The following is an 18,362-nucleotide window of genomic DNA, read 5'->3' on the forward strand; positions in this document are numbered from 1 at the left end:
TTTTATCTTGGTAGCCGGGGTCGCCGCTTTGCTGTCAGTTCTGCTGTGTCACTCTCAGGGAGCATAGTGCTGACTTTATCTGTGATTTCAGTCAGCTCTGCTTCAACCTCATTTGCTCCTCTAATATTCAGTGCATTTTTCGTCTTATTGAGTCATTTTCAACAACCATTTTAATTTTCCAAGTCAATCGGCCCATTTTCAACCTCGCTAATTACTTTTAATGTTAGTAATTCTATCAGCCAGCACACACTTGGTCACAATTTCAAATTGAAATGGCACAATGATTCCTTTTCCCAGAGCAGGGACAGACCTCAGTTTGCCCAGGTCAGCGTTTCGAACGCTTCAGTTAGTGGTTAATAAAGCAGAAGTAATATTGAGCTCTCAGCAGCTGCAGATTTTAAAGAAGGCTCTGCAAGGAAACTCGGCCAAAACTGCACAGTGCCATTGGTCAACACAGGGCTTCATTTGCAGTTGGTACTGTTACCATTTTGCACATGTGTTCGACAACTGAGTTCAACTCCACTTTGCTCCTTTTAGTTACAGCTCAGCGACTCATGGATCAGGGATTCCAGCAGACAGAGATTGATATCTGGTATAGAAAGAAGAGAATTATCAGAGTAATATATAACATCAGGCACAGATCTACTTATTTGAATATGGTGTTTAATGCCACACTTCTACTTTTGTGGGATTTAAGATCGCAGGAACAGCCATGAATAATTTTTTGTCGTTATAATCGTATTATTGTGTCATGTTACCTTCAGATTCATGTATATGAGCTGAATTTCTTGTCAGGAGAAGAATAGGATGATGGAGGCAAGATGGCTGCCAAAAGTGAGACCACTTTTCGAGGCCCACTTTGACCAACTGTTTCCTGTTTCAATCCACAAAACCAAGACATTCAGCATCAGGCTGCAACAAACCAAAGTATTTTTAAAGAGACATCAGGATATTTCCCCGCCATGTTTGCAGGGACCACATATTGAGGAAGAACATGATCTTTTCCTATTCCTACCAGTTTCAAAACCTAACCAGACCATAAGCACGGCGTTGTGACAGCAACTGAAAATGTAATTCCAAAGAAACTTAATGTTGCAACAAATCCATGGTTTGCACAAATGTACAATGCATACATTATTTTTTCTACTTTAAGAGGTTAACTGGAATGTCCTTTTATCATAATAAAATGGTTTGTAACATATAGTACCGTAACTCAGCATTGCCACTTGTGTGGTTGACTGTTGAGAAGTCGTCCCAGTGAGTCACAATCACAATCTCTGATCCAAATTTTAATCTTCTGTTTCATTTTCAAAATGACGTACATTCACTTTTCAACACATTTACCAAACTTCTCATCACAAACGGATAAGCTTTTAAAGTTGGTCTGAGGAGAATTATCTGTTTTATTTGACACACTGGAGGTTCTGTTGCCTGTATATATTCACTTTTCAGGTAACTTTAAAAGGCAGAAATACATCCAATGAGCTGCTGCCTGTTGAGAAACACATTTTCCAATTTAAGTTTGTTTTTTATTGCAGTAGGCATAGTTGTCAGAACTAGAAGTACTGGTCCTTTATTTGTAATTAACATGTATGCATAATGAAGTAAAACAAATCTGATAAACAACTGGTTGATTTTCTTTAACTTAGTGACATATCTGATGGATGTTTAGCATCTTCATAGATATACAAGGGTCTATGTATACATCTATGAAGGTGGTAAACCATTTCATGGCAGACATTATGACTTGTCAAAGCAGGAAAAAGCACATGATGGATTTATAACATTAATGATGGCTGCATTCTATCAAGGGGATCTCGTTCAAGGCTCTAGTATTGTGTGCTCACTCACTGACATGACTTACTGGGAAACTTAATAGAATAGAGACGCTGTGAATTTCGTTAGGCACACCTGTGCTTTTCTGAGCTTTGACAAGTCAAATGTCAACTGTGAAAAGGGTTTATTGTATTAAATCTAAACATTTTGGTCTTACGGGGGAAAACACGCTTTTTATTTGTCGAAGTTGTTTTGACATGTCACAGAAATAAAGTCATAGGGTGTAAAAATGATGATGGGTAAATTCCTTTCTTTTTCTTTTCAGCCTCAGGGTTCTGGTATTGAGGTCATGACCTACAGGGACACCTGAGCCACTGTTGACGTAATTTTTAACAGCTGTGCTTTTCATGCTATGATAAATCAAAAATGTCTGCTGCCACAGAGGTCAATGGCCGGCGATTCTGGTTACATTTTCTCTGATAGAGTGCACTCCTCTATTCCAAAGAATAAAAGTGTGCACTTTAGCAGCCAAATTGGAGAAAACCCCCTGGAGATATTTTCTGTGTCACAAAACAAAACATTTTCAAAACATTTGTTAACACTGAGTGGCAGTAGTGGAAAATCATAAAACATGATTGAACGAGGTCTTTTTATGGCAAGCAAAAGATAAAACATTTGTCATCATTTGCTTTTACGGAACATGTATGGGCAGCAGCAGGTGACAGCTACTCTAATTGAAGTCCTGGTGGCGGAAGTGTCCTGAGCTCGGGGAAACCACGGGCTCTGGGGGAAAAGAGCGCGTGCAGTTGGTCAGAAGCAGCGTATTGGCTGCCCGCCGCTACGTCATATCCTGACGGAGGACGGGAGGAGGCGAGTGAGCCGCCAGCCTCCACTCTGTCGCTGTAGTAACGTCTGGAAAGCGGAGACACCGAGCAGCGGGTCACCTCAACACTGAAACCGGACTGAGGAGGAAAACACGAACAAACACACGGCAGGACTGCAGGTCGCTCGGTCCGTGTTACACTGCTGGATATTTATTCTTTGAACTTGACGTCGTTTGGAAGTAAAACCGAGCCCCGGAGCGGGATAGAGTGAACTCAGCGGGACGCCGAGCGGGAGCACGAAAACAACTTTTTATTGTCTTTTTCGTCGTCGAGGAAATAGCGTTTATTTCTGAGGTGCGTGCTCAACACTGGACTAAGTCGCTTCAAGTTCCTGTGTTGCTTCATTCCACCCTGTGGAGCTCTTTTGGCGGTGAGGCGGACACCAGAGAAGCGGAGGCTCGGCAGCCACCTGACCTCCTGGAAAATAAGACCGCAGCTAATGACACGCAGGCTGAGGTCCTTACGTGGCTCATTACTAATAAGCTCTCTGGCGGAGCGGGACGAGCTCTCCGCGAGGCTGTCGCACGTCCAGTCCTGACGCACCGTTTCGCACATGAAGTTTGCAGAATCCAATTACTGATATTGAAATTATGGTAAGTGCTAATTAATTTGTGTCAGCTGTGAAATTGAATTAGTTGGGCTTAATTGCCTGTTGAAGTTGCCCCTTTCATCGTTCTATCCGGCAAACTGTGAGCAATAAGTGGATCATCTGTCAGATAGACAGCATGGATATAACCGTGGTGCACGTCCTCCAGCGGTCATGATGCCGCGCGCCGGTCTCTTCCCGTGCCACCAGCCTGTCATGCCAGCTCTCTAACCCGCACCAGTGTGGCGCCGTGTCCCGGTCACACCGCCAGGATGAGCAGCACCGACCTGGAGCGCATGTCGCTCAGCTCATCGGCCAACTCGGTGGCCTCCAGCGCGCGGACGCTGTCGGCTAACGTGAGGAAGCTGCACAACGCGCTCAACCTCCTGCTCAACGACTTCGAGAGGGAGCAGTTCATCCACTGCCTCAACGTGTACCACTCCAAACGCAACGTGTACGACCTGGTGCAGACCCTCAACGTCATCCTCAACGCGCCCAGCAAGCGCCAACTTCTGCCCATGCTGAGACTGGTGATCCCGCGCTCTGACCAGCTGCTCTTCGAGCAGTACACCTCGGAGGGCCTCTACTTAAAGTCGGATTTAGTTGCAAGTAACGGCAACGCAGAACCCCCCAGCGCCAGCCCGACCCCCGCCGGGCACTTCTCGTCCGACAACCCGCCCGACTTCCAGGTGGCTTTGCGGGGCTCGCCGGACAGCTTCAGCACCAGCAGCGACGGGACAGCTTCCCTCGTGCCGCTGCTCGGGGCGAACTTCGTCCACGAGCCTCCAGGCGAGATGCGGCAGGTCACCATGAAGAGACACAAGAGCAACGAGGGCCTGGGCTTCAGCATCCGCGGAGGCTCGGAGCACGGGGTCGGCATCTACGTGTCCCTGGTGGAGCCGGGGAGTCTGGCCGAGAAACAGGGTCTCCGGATCGGTGACCAGATCATGAAAGTGAACGACAAAGTGTTCGACAAAGTCACTCATGCTGAAGCAGTGAAGGTACGTTTGTCTTTTTTTATCTACTACGCCAAACCTACACACCTGCACTTTTACAGAGTGCACATGCACACTTTGAGGCTATGAATTAGGAGTTCAGTGGACTTGGATGTCACAGTCATGGGAACTAATAGCTCTGGCTTGGCCTCGTCCTCTAAACCTGCATCCCCCGTGTATGATAAGCTCCTGCCTCATGTGAATTATGTCTTTGGCCTCTGTGTCCAACATTTGACCTCTTGAAGCGAACAAGCCCCATTTATTGATAGGAATGTTCAAGCAACGTGTTGTAGCAGCAGTGTAATGTACACTGAAACAGTGTCTACTACTTCTAGGAAGCATGTGTGTAACAAGACACCCTCACAGCAGCTGGTAACCATAGCCTGGTGTGTGTGTGTCTGTGTGGAAGAAGCTGGAGGTGGGCCCCTGTGCTCTGAAGCTATAAACTGACAATACAGACTGGGCCTACTTTAGCCCTGTGCATCATTGTTAATGCCACCAAGGGTAAAGTAAGCGTATTAGCAAATGAGGTGATAAAAGAGCATGTCTGATTTGTGTTCAAGGAGGATTGATTTAGGAGGATGAGATGTGAGGTCCTTGGTTTTATGAGCCCAGTGAGCTGTCCATGGTGCTGAAAATTCACGTAGTGTTTCCCTCACTTTTGCTGAACAGTTTCTGTCTCTTTTTAACGCCTCGCTTTTCTGATTGATTTTGTGATTGCACTCATTCACACCTATTTACCCACGCTGTTTACTGATAACAGTGATTCATAGCTCTTTAACATGGTTCAAATCAGTTTTAAAGCATCTGAAAAAAAACATGGTTGATGGTTTTGCTCTTTATTTATTAATTTAGATTTATTTAAGCTGTTTTAGAAACTCATGTATTAAAACATCTTGATTGGATATTATTATATTAGCGTATTTATTCTTCTAGCAGTATTCTCAGGATACCTTCTTGCCAGGTCTCTCTTGAACATCTGATTTTAATCTCAATGAGACTTTCACTTTGACAAAAAAAGGAAAAAGAGTGTTTACTTCTTTGATGTCCATCTACAGGCAGGACTATCTAACACTTGAACAGAAAGAAGTGTTATCAGTAAAAAAACAAGGGAATATTGCCAGGCAATACTGCCTGTAAGATAAATAACCTTAAAGAAAGGAGCAGATATCTATAAGCTGCTTTTTTAAAATAGTGATTGTATGTCTGTAGTTTGAAAGGTCACCAGTTTGTTCCCTCCAACATGACAGCCATGGATTAAAGCTTGAATTAAGTCCTTTCTAACCTTCACTGATCTAGAAAAAGTCATCCGAGCTTTTTATCTCCTCTCCTGTGGACTTTAGTAATTCACTTTATGCAGGGCTCAGCCATAAGGCGAGCCCCCAACGTTCAGTTAATCCAAAATGCTGCACCTACAGGCTTTTAAATAATGCCAAAATATGAGAAAATGTTCTTCTTGATTTTGCCTGTATGTTTTGGACTACATTTGAAGTCCCTGGTACATTTATAGGTAGGTAAGATACATATGATTTCCTATCCTGTAACAGAGATCCTCTGGTTTACCTTTATGGTTATGGACCCAAAGTTGACTTAATCTTTTAGATAAATGCATTACCATAATTTTATAGTTATTTTCTCACTTTATTCTGTTGTATTTTGTGGGTTCAAAGACAATTATATCAAAAGTGTCTTAGAGGAAGTGACATAACTCCAGATTAATTTTTTCGATTAATTGATTAGCTGTTTACTCTTTAGAATGGCAGAAAATAGTGAAAAAAGTCAATCACTCTATCCTAAGACTTAAGATGACACCCTCTTGTTTGGTCACAACCTAGAGATATTCAGTTTACTGTTGTAGTGTGAGGAAACCAGCAAATACTCACATTTAAGAAACTTGAAAATAGAGATTAATCAACTAGGCTATTAGAATAGTATCAGATTAAGAAAATGGTCGACAGCTAATTGATGAATGGATTAATTGTTGCAGCCCTGCATGTTAGAATAATGAAACCATTGGCCTAATTGTTGTGTTAATAAAGGCATTGTTGTTACAAAAGGCTGCAGCAGGATGTTTCTTCAGCTCATACTGAACATGATCTCAAACTGTTGTAGGATACTATGGTATGCGGTCCTGACATGGGCAGCACCATAAATATATGATGTAGAAGACACTGCTCACACACTACTTTGATATATATATGATTATTAATCACTAGCAATTAATATTACACTCGTTAAAGGGGGCACCACCTCCGTGTTTAGTTATTGGAATAATCCGGAGGACATTATTCCAAACACCTAACTGTACCAGTTGGCTTGGACAGTTAGAGTCCATTCAAAATCAATTTATTCAATATCAATCAATATTCAGTCTCAATATTCTGAAGTAGTGAATTCTTTGCACGTATCCATCGGTTCTCCATATTAAAATTAAGTTCCAGACAAAGACAAACGATTATATGTTTATTGACTAAATAATTTGGGTAAAATAAAAGACATGACAATTTTAGACGAACAACAGATAACAGAAAATGTAAAGACTGCAATTAGGAAAGTAATAAAGTCGTGTGACCGTCGGTAGATGGTAAAGTTAAAGGGTCGGGTTTTTATATATTAAATATTACGGGAGTAATCTTTTAATACTAACGAGACCCTAATCTTAATTCTTTTAAGTTCATAAGATAGAATTTAGAACTTTGACAGAAGTCAGAACTTTAGACAGAAGTCAGAACTTTAGACACCACTCATTCTCACGTGTGTGGATCCAGCTGTATGAAGACGTTCAGCCTGTTTTGTCTGGGCGTCAGGAGGCACTGAAGCTTGGTCTCTTTGAGAGTTCTGGGTTGGACCACGGCACGGCGCGTCGGTCCAGTAGCCAGAGGGAAGGCCGGTACTCTGTTGAGGGACTCTTGGTCCGAAGGCCCAGCGGGTTTCCGCCTTGGGAGCGCTGGGGGCAGAGTTGATCTCGGCTGGGAGCACACAAAGGCTCTATTTACGGAGACTCCTTGCACGGCTTCTGAGGCAGACGATGGACTGCAGCGTTCTTCATCAGATGATTACAGTCTTGAAAAAGACTTTTGTTGGTGGTTTCAAATAGTGGTAGTCAAGTTCTGATTCTGAAACTAATTCAACTTCTTCTGGATCAGGCGGTGATACTTTAACAGTATAAAATCAAAAAGAAAGAATTTGTCCTATTAAAACTTGAATAAAAGTGAATACTTAAAGTAGGGATTCAATTCGCGTGTCTTAGCTTGTTGCAAAAATAAAAGTAAAGATTACTTTAAAAATAAAAATAAAATAAAAATGAAAAAACAAAGAAGAGAAGAAAGAAGAAGAGGGAGAAGAAGCAGGGGGAGAAGAGGACAGGGGGAGAGCGTGTCCGGAGAAGAAGAGAGGAAGAAGTAGGAAGAGAGAGAGAGCGTCTCTTTTTATGACCTGTAGCAGGGGCTGGCTGACAGTGTCACACCTCCTGTGATCTGAGTTGAGGCTCCCAAAAACTTAATCTAACTATACTATTGTATTTAATGTTTTGAAATCATGTGTTAACCTTCCCAAAACTTCACCATCTTAAAAGTCGAATGTTTGCCTTTGTGAAAAGATGCAACATGATAATGATCATTTGTCATTCAAAAGAATTATAACCTGATTAAAACATGAAGCACTTAAGTATACAACATATGACAATAAAGTATACAATACACAGTAGAACCAAGGACTTATACATATTCCTTGTAGTTCTATCTTTAACAAAACATATCAGACATTTAACTGGTAAATAATACAAGTATTACACAAGGAATGGTGATCTTCAAATCTCTCCTCCATCGACAAAGGGGAGGGGGTTTCTGTTGACCTCAAACTTATTGAGTAATAAACTTCATTTGGGCTTCACAATAACATAAGAAAGATCTTGTTGAATGACCTTCTTAACTCTATTTCGGGATCCGTTAAATTTAAGAAATTGAGATGTAGTTTATTTGTTATTTAAGACTTATTTGAATTAGGGTGAGAACAGAAGACTGCAAAAGGGCGAATGGTATGTCAGACCCAGGAACAACAACGATCGTAAATAACAGTTGGACATGTGAGGAGAAGAACACACAGATAAGGTTCCCCATTAAGCCTTCCCCCACTGGAGAATGTTCCAGAGGAAGAGAAACGTAGATTTGAAAAACATCTTAAATCACCACATCTATGTTAGAAACCAGTCCTTCTTCCTTTTGGTGTGACCAAAGAAAACTCTATCAGGCTTGACCTTGTTTGACCTGAGGAACAGGGGTTCATCTTCTTTGGAGGAAGAGGAACAGACCAGATGTGCTTTAGTCGTTGTAAATTACAAAGAAGATCTCTGGTGATCTGTTTATTGCAAGAAAAACAACATCTTCCCACTCTTTGGAGAGGAGAGGAATTTGCCAGGCCAGGATATGGGGGCTTTCAGTCCCAAATGCTGGAAAAAGGAGTTGATTTGGGTTAAAGGTAATCATGGCCAAAATGAGACCACTTTAAGATGCAGAGACAACGGCTTGTGTTCCTACATATTCCCCCACTTCGATCCAATGTCCGTGGTAGCAGGAACTTTGGATCGATGAAGTCACACTGTCCGTCGTCGAGGCATCTTCGTGGCACACTTCAAGATCAGAGTTGGTGTCTGTCTCTATCATATGCTAAGGTCTAATCATATAGCAAAGGAAAAGGGAGGAGGAAACAATATTGATAACCCTAACTTCTTCTGAGGGTCAGTAAGAAGTACTAGTCTTATAGTGTTAGTGACTATCATGACTAGCTGTAAGACTCATTGGAGTCACGACCTTCAGATTATTTCAGATAATACATTTGTGCATTTATCAAGTTTACACCGTATTCTTCCTTTATTTTTGTTTCATTCTTGGTCCAAAGTAGGCTTTATGAGGCCTCTTGTAGGACTCTTAAGGGATTTTTGTCTTCCCTGTTTGACAGTTAAATCGGTAGTTAGACCTGTCTTTAGCGTGTACTTTTAAATTATTTCATCAGTACTTTGCTTATTTTATTTATCTAATATGATTTTTTTTTATTTGAATTAAAAGGGGAGTTTGTTTGGTTAATTCACTTGAGGTTTGATTTAACCCACAGTCATCTAAGTTTTAAAGGGTCTGAGAGCTAGTGTTTTAACACAAAAGCTAAGTATTTAATCTAATTTTAAAGCTACTTTGATACTAGTTAACAGTTTAATTGTTTGACTTGCAACGCGTAGCATATATCAAAATCAAAATTTCAAATAATATTGAAAGAAAATTTTATTTCTAATTAAATTTGGATTAAATTATCAAATGTGTGATTCTACAATTTAATTATTTGATTTACCTGTGTAATGAGACACATCAAATTACTATGTTAAGTTTTGCAGTATTACAAGTTTTATTTTTAACAATTGATCAACTCACTGTTTGGAATTTCAGCGTGTTTAAAGCTGAAAAGATCACAATTCCATTTACCAAGTCAATCCTCAAAGCAGGTTATTTTAAAGGTATTTGTTGTTAACACAATCAGCCACTTAGGAGTAATTTAACAAATTTAATTTAATAGAGTCAAGCACAGATGGGTGCTTATCACAAATTTGGGATGTCTTACTGCAGTTTGAGCAGCAGATCAAGAAGTCAAGAGGCAGGACTTTTTTAGCTCCACCCACTGATATACCCCCACTTGTTTAGCTGGATTTGGCTCAGTGGTGGTTTGACCACTGAGGGGGTAACTTCTAAGCTGTGGAATTCACAGCAGTTGAGTTCACTTTTCACTCAACAGCAACTTCTGGGCGATGGAGGCCAGAAGTGATCTCTTTTTCACAGACAGTTTTCCAGTACTTTAGAAAACCTTTCAAACGACAACCAGTATTTCATTCATTTTACTGGTATTTTCACAATTTAAACTGATAGAGCGATCTCTTCATCTCTTTTACACGAACAGTTTTCCAGCACTTCAGAAAACCTTCAAACGGCAACCAGTATTTCATTCATTCACTGGTATTTTCATAATTTAAACTGACAGAGCGATCTCGTCGTCTCTTTTACACAGTCTAAACTTTTTCTTTTAATTCGCAGCAAGCATTTCATCCATTTACTTTGGATTTCACAATTTAAACCGGTAGGAGGATTTCTTCGCTCCTTTTTCACGGTCTAAACTTTTTCTTTTAATTCGCAGCAAGCATTTCATCCATTTACTCTGGATTTCACAATTTAAACCGGTAGGAGGATTTCTTCGCCCCTTTTTCACGGTCTAAACTTTTTCTTTTAACCAGCTACGAGCATTGCTTTTCTTTACTGGTATTTTCGCAATATGGACTTGAGAAAGGGATTTCGTCGCCTTTACACAATCAAAATACACTGTCTTCTTGACAGGATTGTTGCCACGGCAACCGATCTTGGTATTACACTACACAGAGTGATACCTTAACGAACAACCTCTCACTGTTAAAACAGCTGTGGCCCTCCTTAGTTAGCTACGCTAATTTAGGACACGCGAGGGTCTAAGCAAATTAAACATATCGCTGGAGTCTCGCAGCCGATTGCAATTTAACTTAGGAATAAAATCAAATCCCTGTCGTCGCGCAGCAGAAATGACTTTATCCAAATCGATTATTAAAAAGTGTACAGTGACACTTATGCATGCAATTTGATCACCGATCTGGTACAACGCAGCATCAGGACCCAACAATAACGCGCGGTGGCTCTAAACAGCCTTTAACTCACAGGCCTGGTGACACGCAGGACCTGGGCACACTCATTCCAACATAAGCGATGTTGGAAGGCTTTCTTATCGCTCACAGATCTGGTTACAATGCAACATTCATACACATTGATTTTATCTTAAGCAACTTTTAAAGCTCAGCGAAATTTTAGGTTCATGCACAATTCAAGGTGTGTGCAGTTAGGAATATAATATAAAGCTAAGTATCACACTAATGACTCGGTGGACAGTCAGACGATATTAAAACAGCTTGGGTTTTGATTATTACAACCGATGTTTGTCTGTAGTTAATTTAATGCAGAGAACCGTGGTTTTGAGGTGGCCTCACACGGCGGCACCATAATAATAATGTAGGATACTATGGTATGCGGTCCTGACATGGGCAGCACCATAAATATATGATGTAGAAGACACTGCTCACACACTACTTTGATATATATATGATTATTAATCACTAGCAATTAATATTACACTCGTTAAAGGGGGCACCACCTCCGTGTTTAGTTATTGGAATAATCCGGAGGACATTATTCCAAACACCTAACTGTACCAGTTGGCTTGGACAGTTAGAGTCCATTCAAAATCAATTTATTCAATATCAATCAATATTCAGTCTCAATATTCTGAAGTAGTGAATTCTTTGCACGTATCCATCGGTTCTCCATATTAAAATTAAGTTCCAGACAAAGACAAACGATTATATGTTTATTGACTAAATAATTTGGGTAAAATAAAAGACATGACAATTTTAGACGAACAACAGATAACAGAAAATGTAAAGACTGCAATTAGGAAAGTAATAAAGTCGTGTGACCGTCGGTAGATGGTAAAGTTAAAGGGTCGGGTTTTTATATATTAAATATTACGGGAGTAATCTTTTAATACTAACGAGACCCTAATCTTAATTCTTTTAAGTTCATAAGATAGAATTTAGAACTTTGACAGAAGTCAGAACTTTAGACAGAAGTCAGAACTTTAGACACCACTCATTCTCACGTGTGTGGATCCAGCTGTATGAAGACGTTCAGCCTGTTTTGTCTGGGCGTCAGGAGGCACTGAAGCTTGGTCTCTTTGAGAGTTCTGGGTTGGACCACGGCACGGCGCGTCGGTCCAGTAGCCAGAGGGAAGGCCGGTACTCTGTTGAGGGACTCTTGGTCCGAAGGCCCAGCGGGTTTCCGCCTTGGGAGCGCTGGGGGCAGAGTTGATCTCGGCTGGGAGCACACAAAGGCTCTATTTACGGAGACTCCTTGCACGGCTTCTGAGGCAGACGATGGACTGCAGCGTTCTTCATCAGATGATTACAGTCTTGAAAAAGACTTTTGTTGGTGGTTTCAAATAGTGGTAGTCAAGTTCTGATTCTGAAACTAATTCAACTTCTTCTGGATCAGGCGGTGATACTTTAACAGTATAAAATCAAAAAGAAAAGAATTTGTCCTATTAAAACTTGAATAAAAGTGAATACTTAAAGTAGGGATTCAATTCGCGTGTCTTAGCTTGTTGCAAAAATAAAAGTAAAGATTACTTTAAAAATAAAAATAAAATAAAAATGAAAAAACAAAGAAGAGAAGAAAGAAGAAGAGGGAGAAGAAGCAGGGGGAGAAGAGGACAGGGGGAGAGCGTGTCCGGAGAAGAAGAGAGGAAGAAGTAGGAAGAGAGAGAGAGCGTCTCTTTTTATGACCTGTAGCAGGGGCTGGCTGACAGTGTCACACCTCCTGTGATCTGAGTTGAGGCTCCCAAAAACTTAATCTAACTATACTATTGTATTTAATGTTTTGAAATCATGTGTTAACCTTCCCAAAACTTCACCATCTTAAAAGTCGAATGTTTGCCTTGTGAAAAGATGCAACATGATAATGATCATTTGTCATTCAAAAGAATTATAACCTGATTAAAACATGAAGCACTTAAGTATACAACATATGACAATAAAGTATACAATACACAGTAGAACCAAGGACTTATACATATTCCTTGTAGTTCTATCTTTAACAAAACATATCAGACATTTAACTGGTAAATAATACAAGTATTACACAAGGAATGGTGATCTTCAAATCTCTCCTCCATCGACAAAGGGGAGGGGGTTTCTGTTGACCTCAAACTTATTGAGTAATAAACTTCATTTGGGCTTCACAATAACATAAGAAAGATCTTGTTGAATGACCTTCTTAACTCTATTTCGGGATCCGTTAAATTAAGAAATTGAGATGTAGTTTATTTGTTATTTAAGACTTATTTGAATTAGGGTGAGAACAGAAGACTGCAAAAGGGCGAATGGTATGTCAGACCCAGGAACAACAACGATCGTAAATAACAGTTGGACATGTGAGGAGAAGAACACACAGATAAGGTTCCCCATTAAGCCTTCCCCCACTGGAGAATGTTCCAGAGGAAGAGAAACGTAGATTTGAAAAACATCTTAAATCACCACATCTATGTTAGAAACCAGTCCTTCTTCCTTTTGGTGTGACCAAAGAAAACTCTATCAGGCTTGACCTTGTTTGACCTGAGGAACAGGGGTTCATCTTCTTTGGAGGAAGAGGAACAGACCAGATGTGCTTTAGTCGTTGTAAATTACAAAGAAGATCTCTGGTGATCTGTTTATTGCAAGAAAAACAACATCTTCCCACTCTTTGGAGAGGAGAGGAATTTGCCAGGCCAGGATATGGGGGCTTTCAGTCCCAAATGCTGGAAAAAGGAGTTGATTTGGGTTAAAGGTAATCATGGCCAAAATGAGACCACTTTAAGATGCAGAGACAACGGCTTGTGTTCCTACACTGTGGTGGATAGAATACTAATGACAGCATTAACTATCCATGTTTTTCCAATCAATTCTCTCCACATTTTAAGATGTCTCTCATCTGCAGAGGGAACACTATTGATCGTTGTTACTGTTAATGAACTGTTTGAGAGTTTTGCTATCGAGGTTCCTTCTTAGAGAGCACAGGCCATTTCTTGTGGGAGTAGTTGTGTCTGTTTTGAGATTAAGAGGCAATGAATCCAAGCATGTGAATCTGTTGTTAGTATTTCTCTATTTTTGTCATTGTCAGCGAATCCTTTTGTCATGACAGTTCTGCTACTCATTGTACTACGAAGCCATCCATAATGACTATGGTATGGTACTATGACTACTAGTTGTACTGCTGCCTTTGCTGCTTGGCTGTTATTAGGCTGACAGGGCAGGCACCCAGCCAACTCGAGAGAAGACTTGTCTCAGATAAAATCCCCCTGGAGGTCATTAATGCTTGAGTTCAGTTATTTTTATGCCTTCTCAGTTTAGTCTAAATGTTACTACAGGCTTTTAGAACTGTAATCATTTTAACCTTTTAAACTCCTCTAACTAGTGACTTCATCATTACAGGCTCTTGTTGAGCAACCAAACATTGTACAAACCTTAAAGATTGTGTTTGATATTGTGGTGAAGATACCATATGACATCACTGTATCTTTTTCTTGAGTGTTCAGTAATCAATCTTAGCATCATATACCCTCAGAAAAAACAGAATATGTCATAATGTCTATAGTGTGAGAAGTTTTGCTACATTTAAGGAAGAGGTTTACAGATATTCGATTTCCACGGCGTTATGCAACCCTTTTCCCTTAAGGGAATTTTAGATAGACTATTGAGCTGCTGGTAGATTCTAAAAGCACTCACTCCTTGTTTGAATGGCCTAAATTCTGAATTTAATCAATGTCTGACCCACTATTACCCAGTCCTTAGACAACAAATAACAACACAGTGAAAAAACATATACTTCTTTAATGGTTAAATGATGACCATGTAAATTGTAAGTGTGTTTAATTTCTTCAGTTACTTTATTCATTATTAGTAAAATCCTCCTACCATATTTCAACATGTCTTTATTCACAACCACAGCCATATCATATATTATTATTATCATCGCATGATCTGTGTTAGCAGATGCAAAGTTTCACAAACTATCAGTTTAGGCAGAATTTAGCTCTAATTGTGGCCAATGGCTGTGCACTCTCCAGCAGTCACACAGGGAAGTACTAGAGCCCAAACGATATTGTATTTTTTAGGCCAATGTGGATATTGGGGTATAAAATACTAAATTTAACGAAAGTCTTTTTGCAATGATCCCTTAAAGATCCCATATTATGAAAAACACGTTTTCTCTGGTCTCTACATATATAAACTAGTCCTCCCTGAGCCTACCAACTCCCAGAATGAGGAAAGCAAACAAGTCCTGCATGGTCTCTGCAGCCCACCCACTGGTAAAACAGCGCTCCTACAGGCTGTTCAGATTCAGCTCCTATTGTTACGTAACGAAAGGCGAGATTTTCATAGGCCGGCCTCCTCGGCGCGATGTTAGGAGATATCCAAGAGAGAGGGCATCCATCCCCGAGGTGAAGTTGGGTGTGTCCAGCGGTAAGATAGCAGTTTTTCGCAATGTCGTCGCTCAGAGTTAGACACGCAAATTGCTCTGTTGTTGGTTGTATAAATCAACATAAGTGCCTATATTCTGTCCCAGCAACAGAACAACAGAAGAGACAGTGGTTGTTTTTCATTTTTAACGACAACGTGCTGGCTACGCTTCCTGTTAGTTTGTATGCGTGTGCTAACCACTTCACGTCGGACTGCTTCAGTAACGAGGGTCAGTACAAAGCTGGCTTTGCCTCGACACTGACCCTCGTAAAAGGATCAGTCCTAACCATATGGGACCCAGCAACTGCACCCGAGCCACAGGTAAGTGTTGCCAGGTTTTGATAGTATTTACATTTGCCTACCAATATGGTGAAGTTAGCTCTGCTTCGGTCCGCTTTGCAATGGCGTTTGAAGCGAGTTTAATGTTACTAATATTACGAGGGAGCTTGGTTGTCACAGTAAAAAGTCTGGAAACATGTGCAGACTGGAGACAGAGACTATGCGAACAGTGTCCAACAGTTTGAAGACTGTGTTGGAGACAAACACAGCTTTCGCTAGCTATTAGGTATTAGCTACATGGTAGTAACGGTGTCTGTTTTAACTAGCAAGCATCGTTTGATTGAATTACATTGAGTTTGATGTTTGGTGATTTGTTTTTTTATTTACTTAGGTAGTTCTTACTCTGTTTTGCCAGTTCAGCAGTCTGATCAAGTGATCTCAGCTGATTAACCAGCTTTTGGCTTTTTCCTGCTCCAAACCTTCCTTATTACATTGGCCTTTAAAAACCCACTGTCGGCCGACCCCTATCATAAGCTACCAGCCAAGTCTGAAAACAGCTCAGTGCATTTCAGCCTCTGGAACATTTGATGGATGAAATGTCACCTTTGAATAAGCTGCTGTCTGGACGCTCTTGATGAATCCACATGTGACAGCAATCACATCTGATCCAGCCTCCTCACCCCAAGCTGAACTCTGCTCCACAGTGTATCTAAATCTGAGGCTCCAATCATCAGTATTTTACATAAACGTTGAGTGAATGACTGTGTGTAACGTGAATGTGGTCGTAGTGATGAACCCAAATAGAGATCACCCGACTCTGCTGCTTTGATTGGATCAGTCTCACTGAGTTTCCAGCAGCAGCAGGCAGCTGTTTTCAGCAAACAGGCTCTGATAAAACCCATTGTACTGTACCTGCAGAGTGCCAAATGACAGACAAAGTTAGAGACTAGATTTGGAAGAAAATGGAACATCTGGATGGAATCATGGACAGCAACGTGACTCCAAATAATTTATAATCTTTATCCGTCACAGCTGGATGTGTAAATAGGCAATTTTTTTTTTTTTAGCAAATAAGCCAGCTATAAAATCTTCATATGTTCATAATTTATCAGAGCTGTGTGTCTTCAGCTATTTTTGGACTTTATTACGAAAAGATTAATGCAGCTTTGAAAGAGCAAACTATAAAACCCACCGATCATTTTTGTCAGTTCCAGTATTGCTTGCTCAGCCACAATGTTACTTTTACAAATAACAAATCAGTAATTCCACACAAACAACAAGGTTGACTTTAAATAAGTCTTTGCAGCTTATTTTGTTTCCAGCACATTACTCATTCACACTGTTTTCTCCTGGCTGTATACCTCTACTTAGGCTTAATCCGCTCCACTTTAGCAAACCTGTGTTGCCTGATGAGTTCAGGGATGGTCTCTGAAAGCAGTAGATTGTTGTTTGGCCCAAGGGACGCGTCAAGGGCTTACAGCTGTATTTCTTTCTGTCTCTGACTCTCTCCTCATCCTAAGAGCCTGCCTTGGCCCCAGTCCCTGGAGTCACTGCCAAGGTTAGTTCCCCAGTCAGCATTTAGACTTTTCTTTATCATCTTCTCTGTGGTGTGTTGGACAGTCTGGAGAAGGGACAGTGTAGGATTAGAGACATAAATCGTTTTGTTTTGGAGCCAGAGCCACAACAACTTTAAGACAAGCAGTCTTGTAGCACTGTCAGCCACAGACAGGCTGCCTCTCTGACTTTTCACTCTGATTGGTCTCAGGTCTGAGGAGGTTGTGAGGAGAAACAAAGGCAGACACCTAGAGAAAAAAGAGAAGGGCATAAAACAAGATATCTGGGGCCGACCTTGTGGGTTGACATGTTTTACTGTCTTATTTTGTTTTGAGCCCTGTCTACAGTAATTCCAAGAAATACCTTGGTTTAGTTTATGCTATGACTGGCCTGCAAAGGCATCAGAGAGAGATCATAAAAAAGAAAAAGACTAAGGCGGTCTAAATTCACTGGGTCGACACTTGGGCCACTGCCAGGCACATTGACATGCAAAGACTTGGCCACAAGTCAGAGAAATGGGAGCTGAGAGGCCTGGAGCAGCACTGCAGACTGCTAATGGTTGGTGTGTTGATTCGATGGTAGGAGGCAGATAGAAATCTTGTTAAACCTGAGGACGCTATTAATTGATTCATAGCTTGGAGCTGATTCTGTGCCTGTGACACAAGTTCTTCTTGCTCAATGATGTCAACACTCAGACCAGCACCGGAGAGTTTGCTGTTGAGAGTTTGCAGTAGGGTTGGAGCAGTAGTACACTTTCCGTTTCAGAGAGGAGGGAAAAAGTTTTAACACAATAAATCTTATTAGCACTATGGGATATTAAATCATCCATCTTTGGTAACTACATTAGATTTTCTCTCCTTCAGGTGTGCATAAAACACAGGTTAGGAATTTCTTTTGAAAAAAAAAAAAAAAAAATAGAAAGATAAAAAATCAGTTGTCTTATTGTTATCAGTCGTGAGAAAAAAACAATTTGAAGTATAGTTCTCTATGCAATGGGACCCTTACTTAATATGATGTGATTCCTTTTGAAACAGAACACACAGCTCAATCATTCTCAGCTGTAAACCAATAGATGATCAGATAAAGAGTTCATTTGATTTTGATGGTAGGGCCGCAAAGGATGAGCTGCTCTTGGTAACAGCCATCTTTGGTGTTAAATTCAGTATAATAACCCACTC

The 18,362-nt window shown here is 40.7% G+C and overlaps 1 protein-coding gene across 4 annotated transcripts in view; it reads left to right on the top strand.

Moving 5' to 3' along the window:
* Positions 1–2,628: 2,628 nt before the first annotated feature.
* whrna (whirlin a) overlaps positions 2,629–18,362 on the top strand; it is a 167,542-nt gene continuing 151,808 nt past the window's right edge. For 3 of the 4 annotated variants that reach the window (XR_003986236.1, XM_030436157.1, XM_030436156.1), the window contains exon 1: positions 3,519–4,247. Coding sequence is in view for 3 of the 4 variants with exons in the window: in XM_030436157.1 (XP_030292017.1) it covers positions 3,519–4,247 (729 nt within the window). In the remaining variant the exon portion in view is untranslated. Of the gene's footprint in view, positions 4,248–18,362 lie in introns of all 4 variants that reach the window. The other variant, XM_030436155.1, reaches the window with a different exon arrangement.

Source organism: Sparus aurata, chromosome 12 (assembly GCF_900880675.1).
Source record: "Sparus aurata chromosome 12, fSpaAur1.1, whole genome shotgun sequence".
In the NCBI taxonomy this organism is placed as follows: domain Eukaryota; kingdom Metazoa; phylum Chordata; class Actinopteri; order Spariformes; family Sparidae; genus Sparus; species Sparus aurata.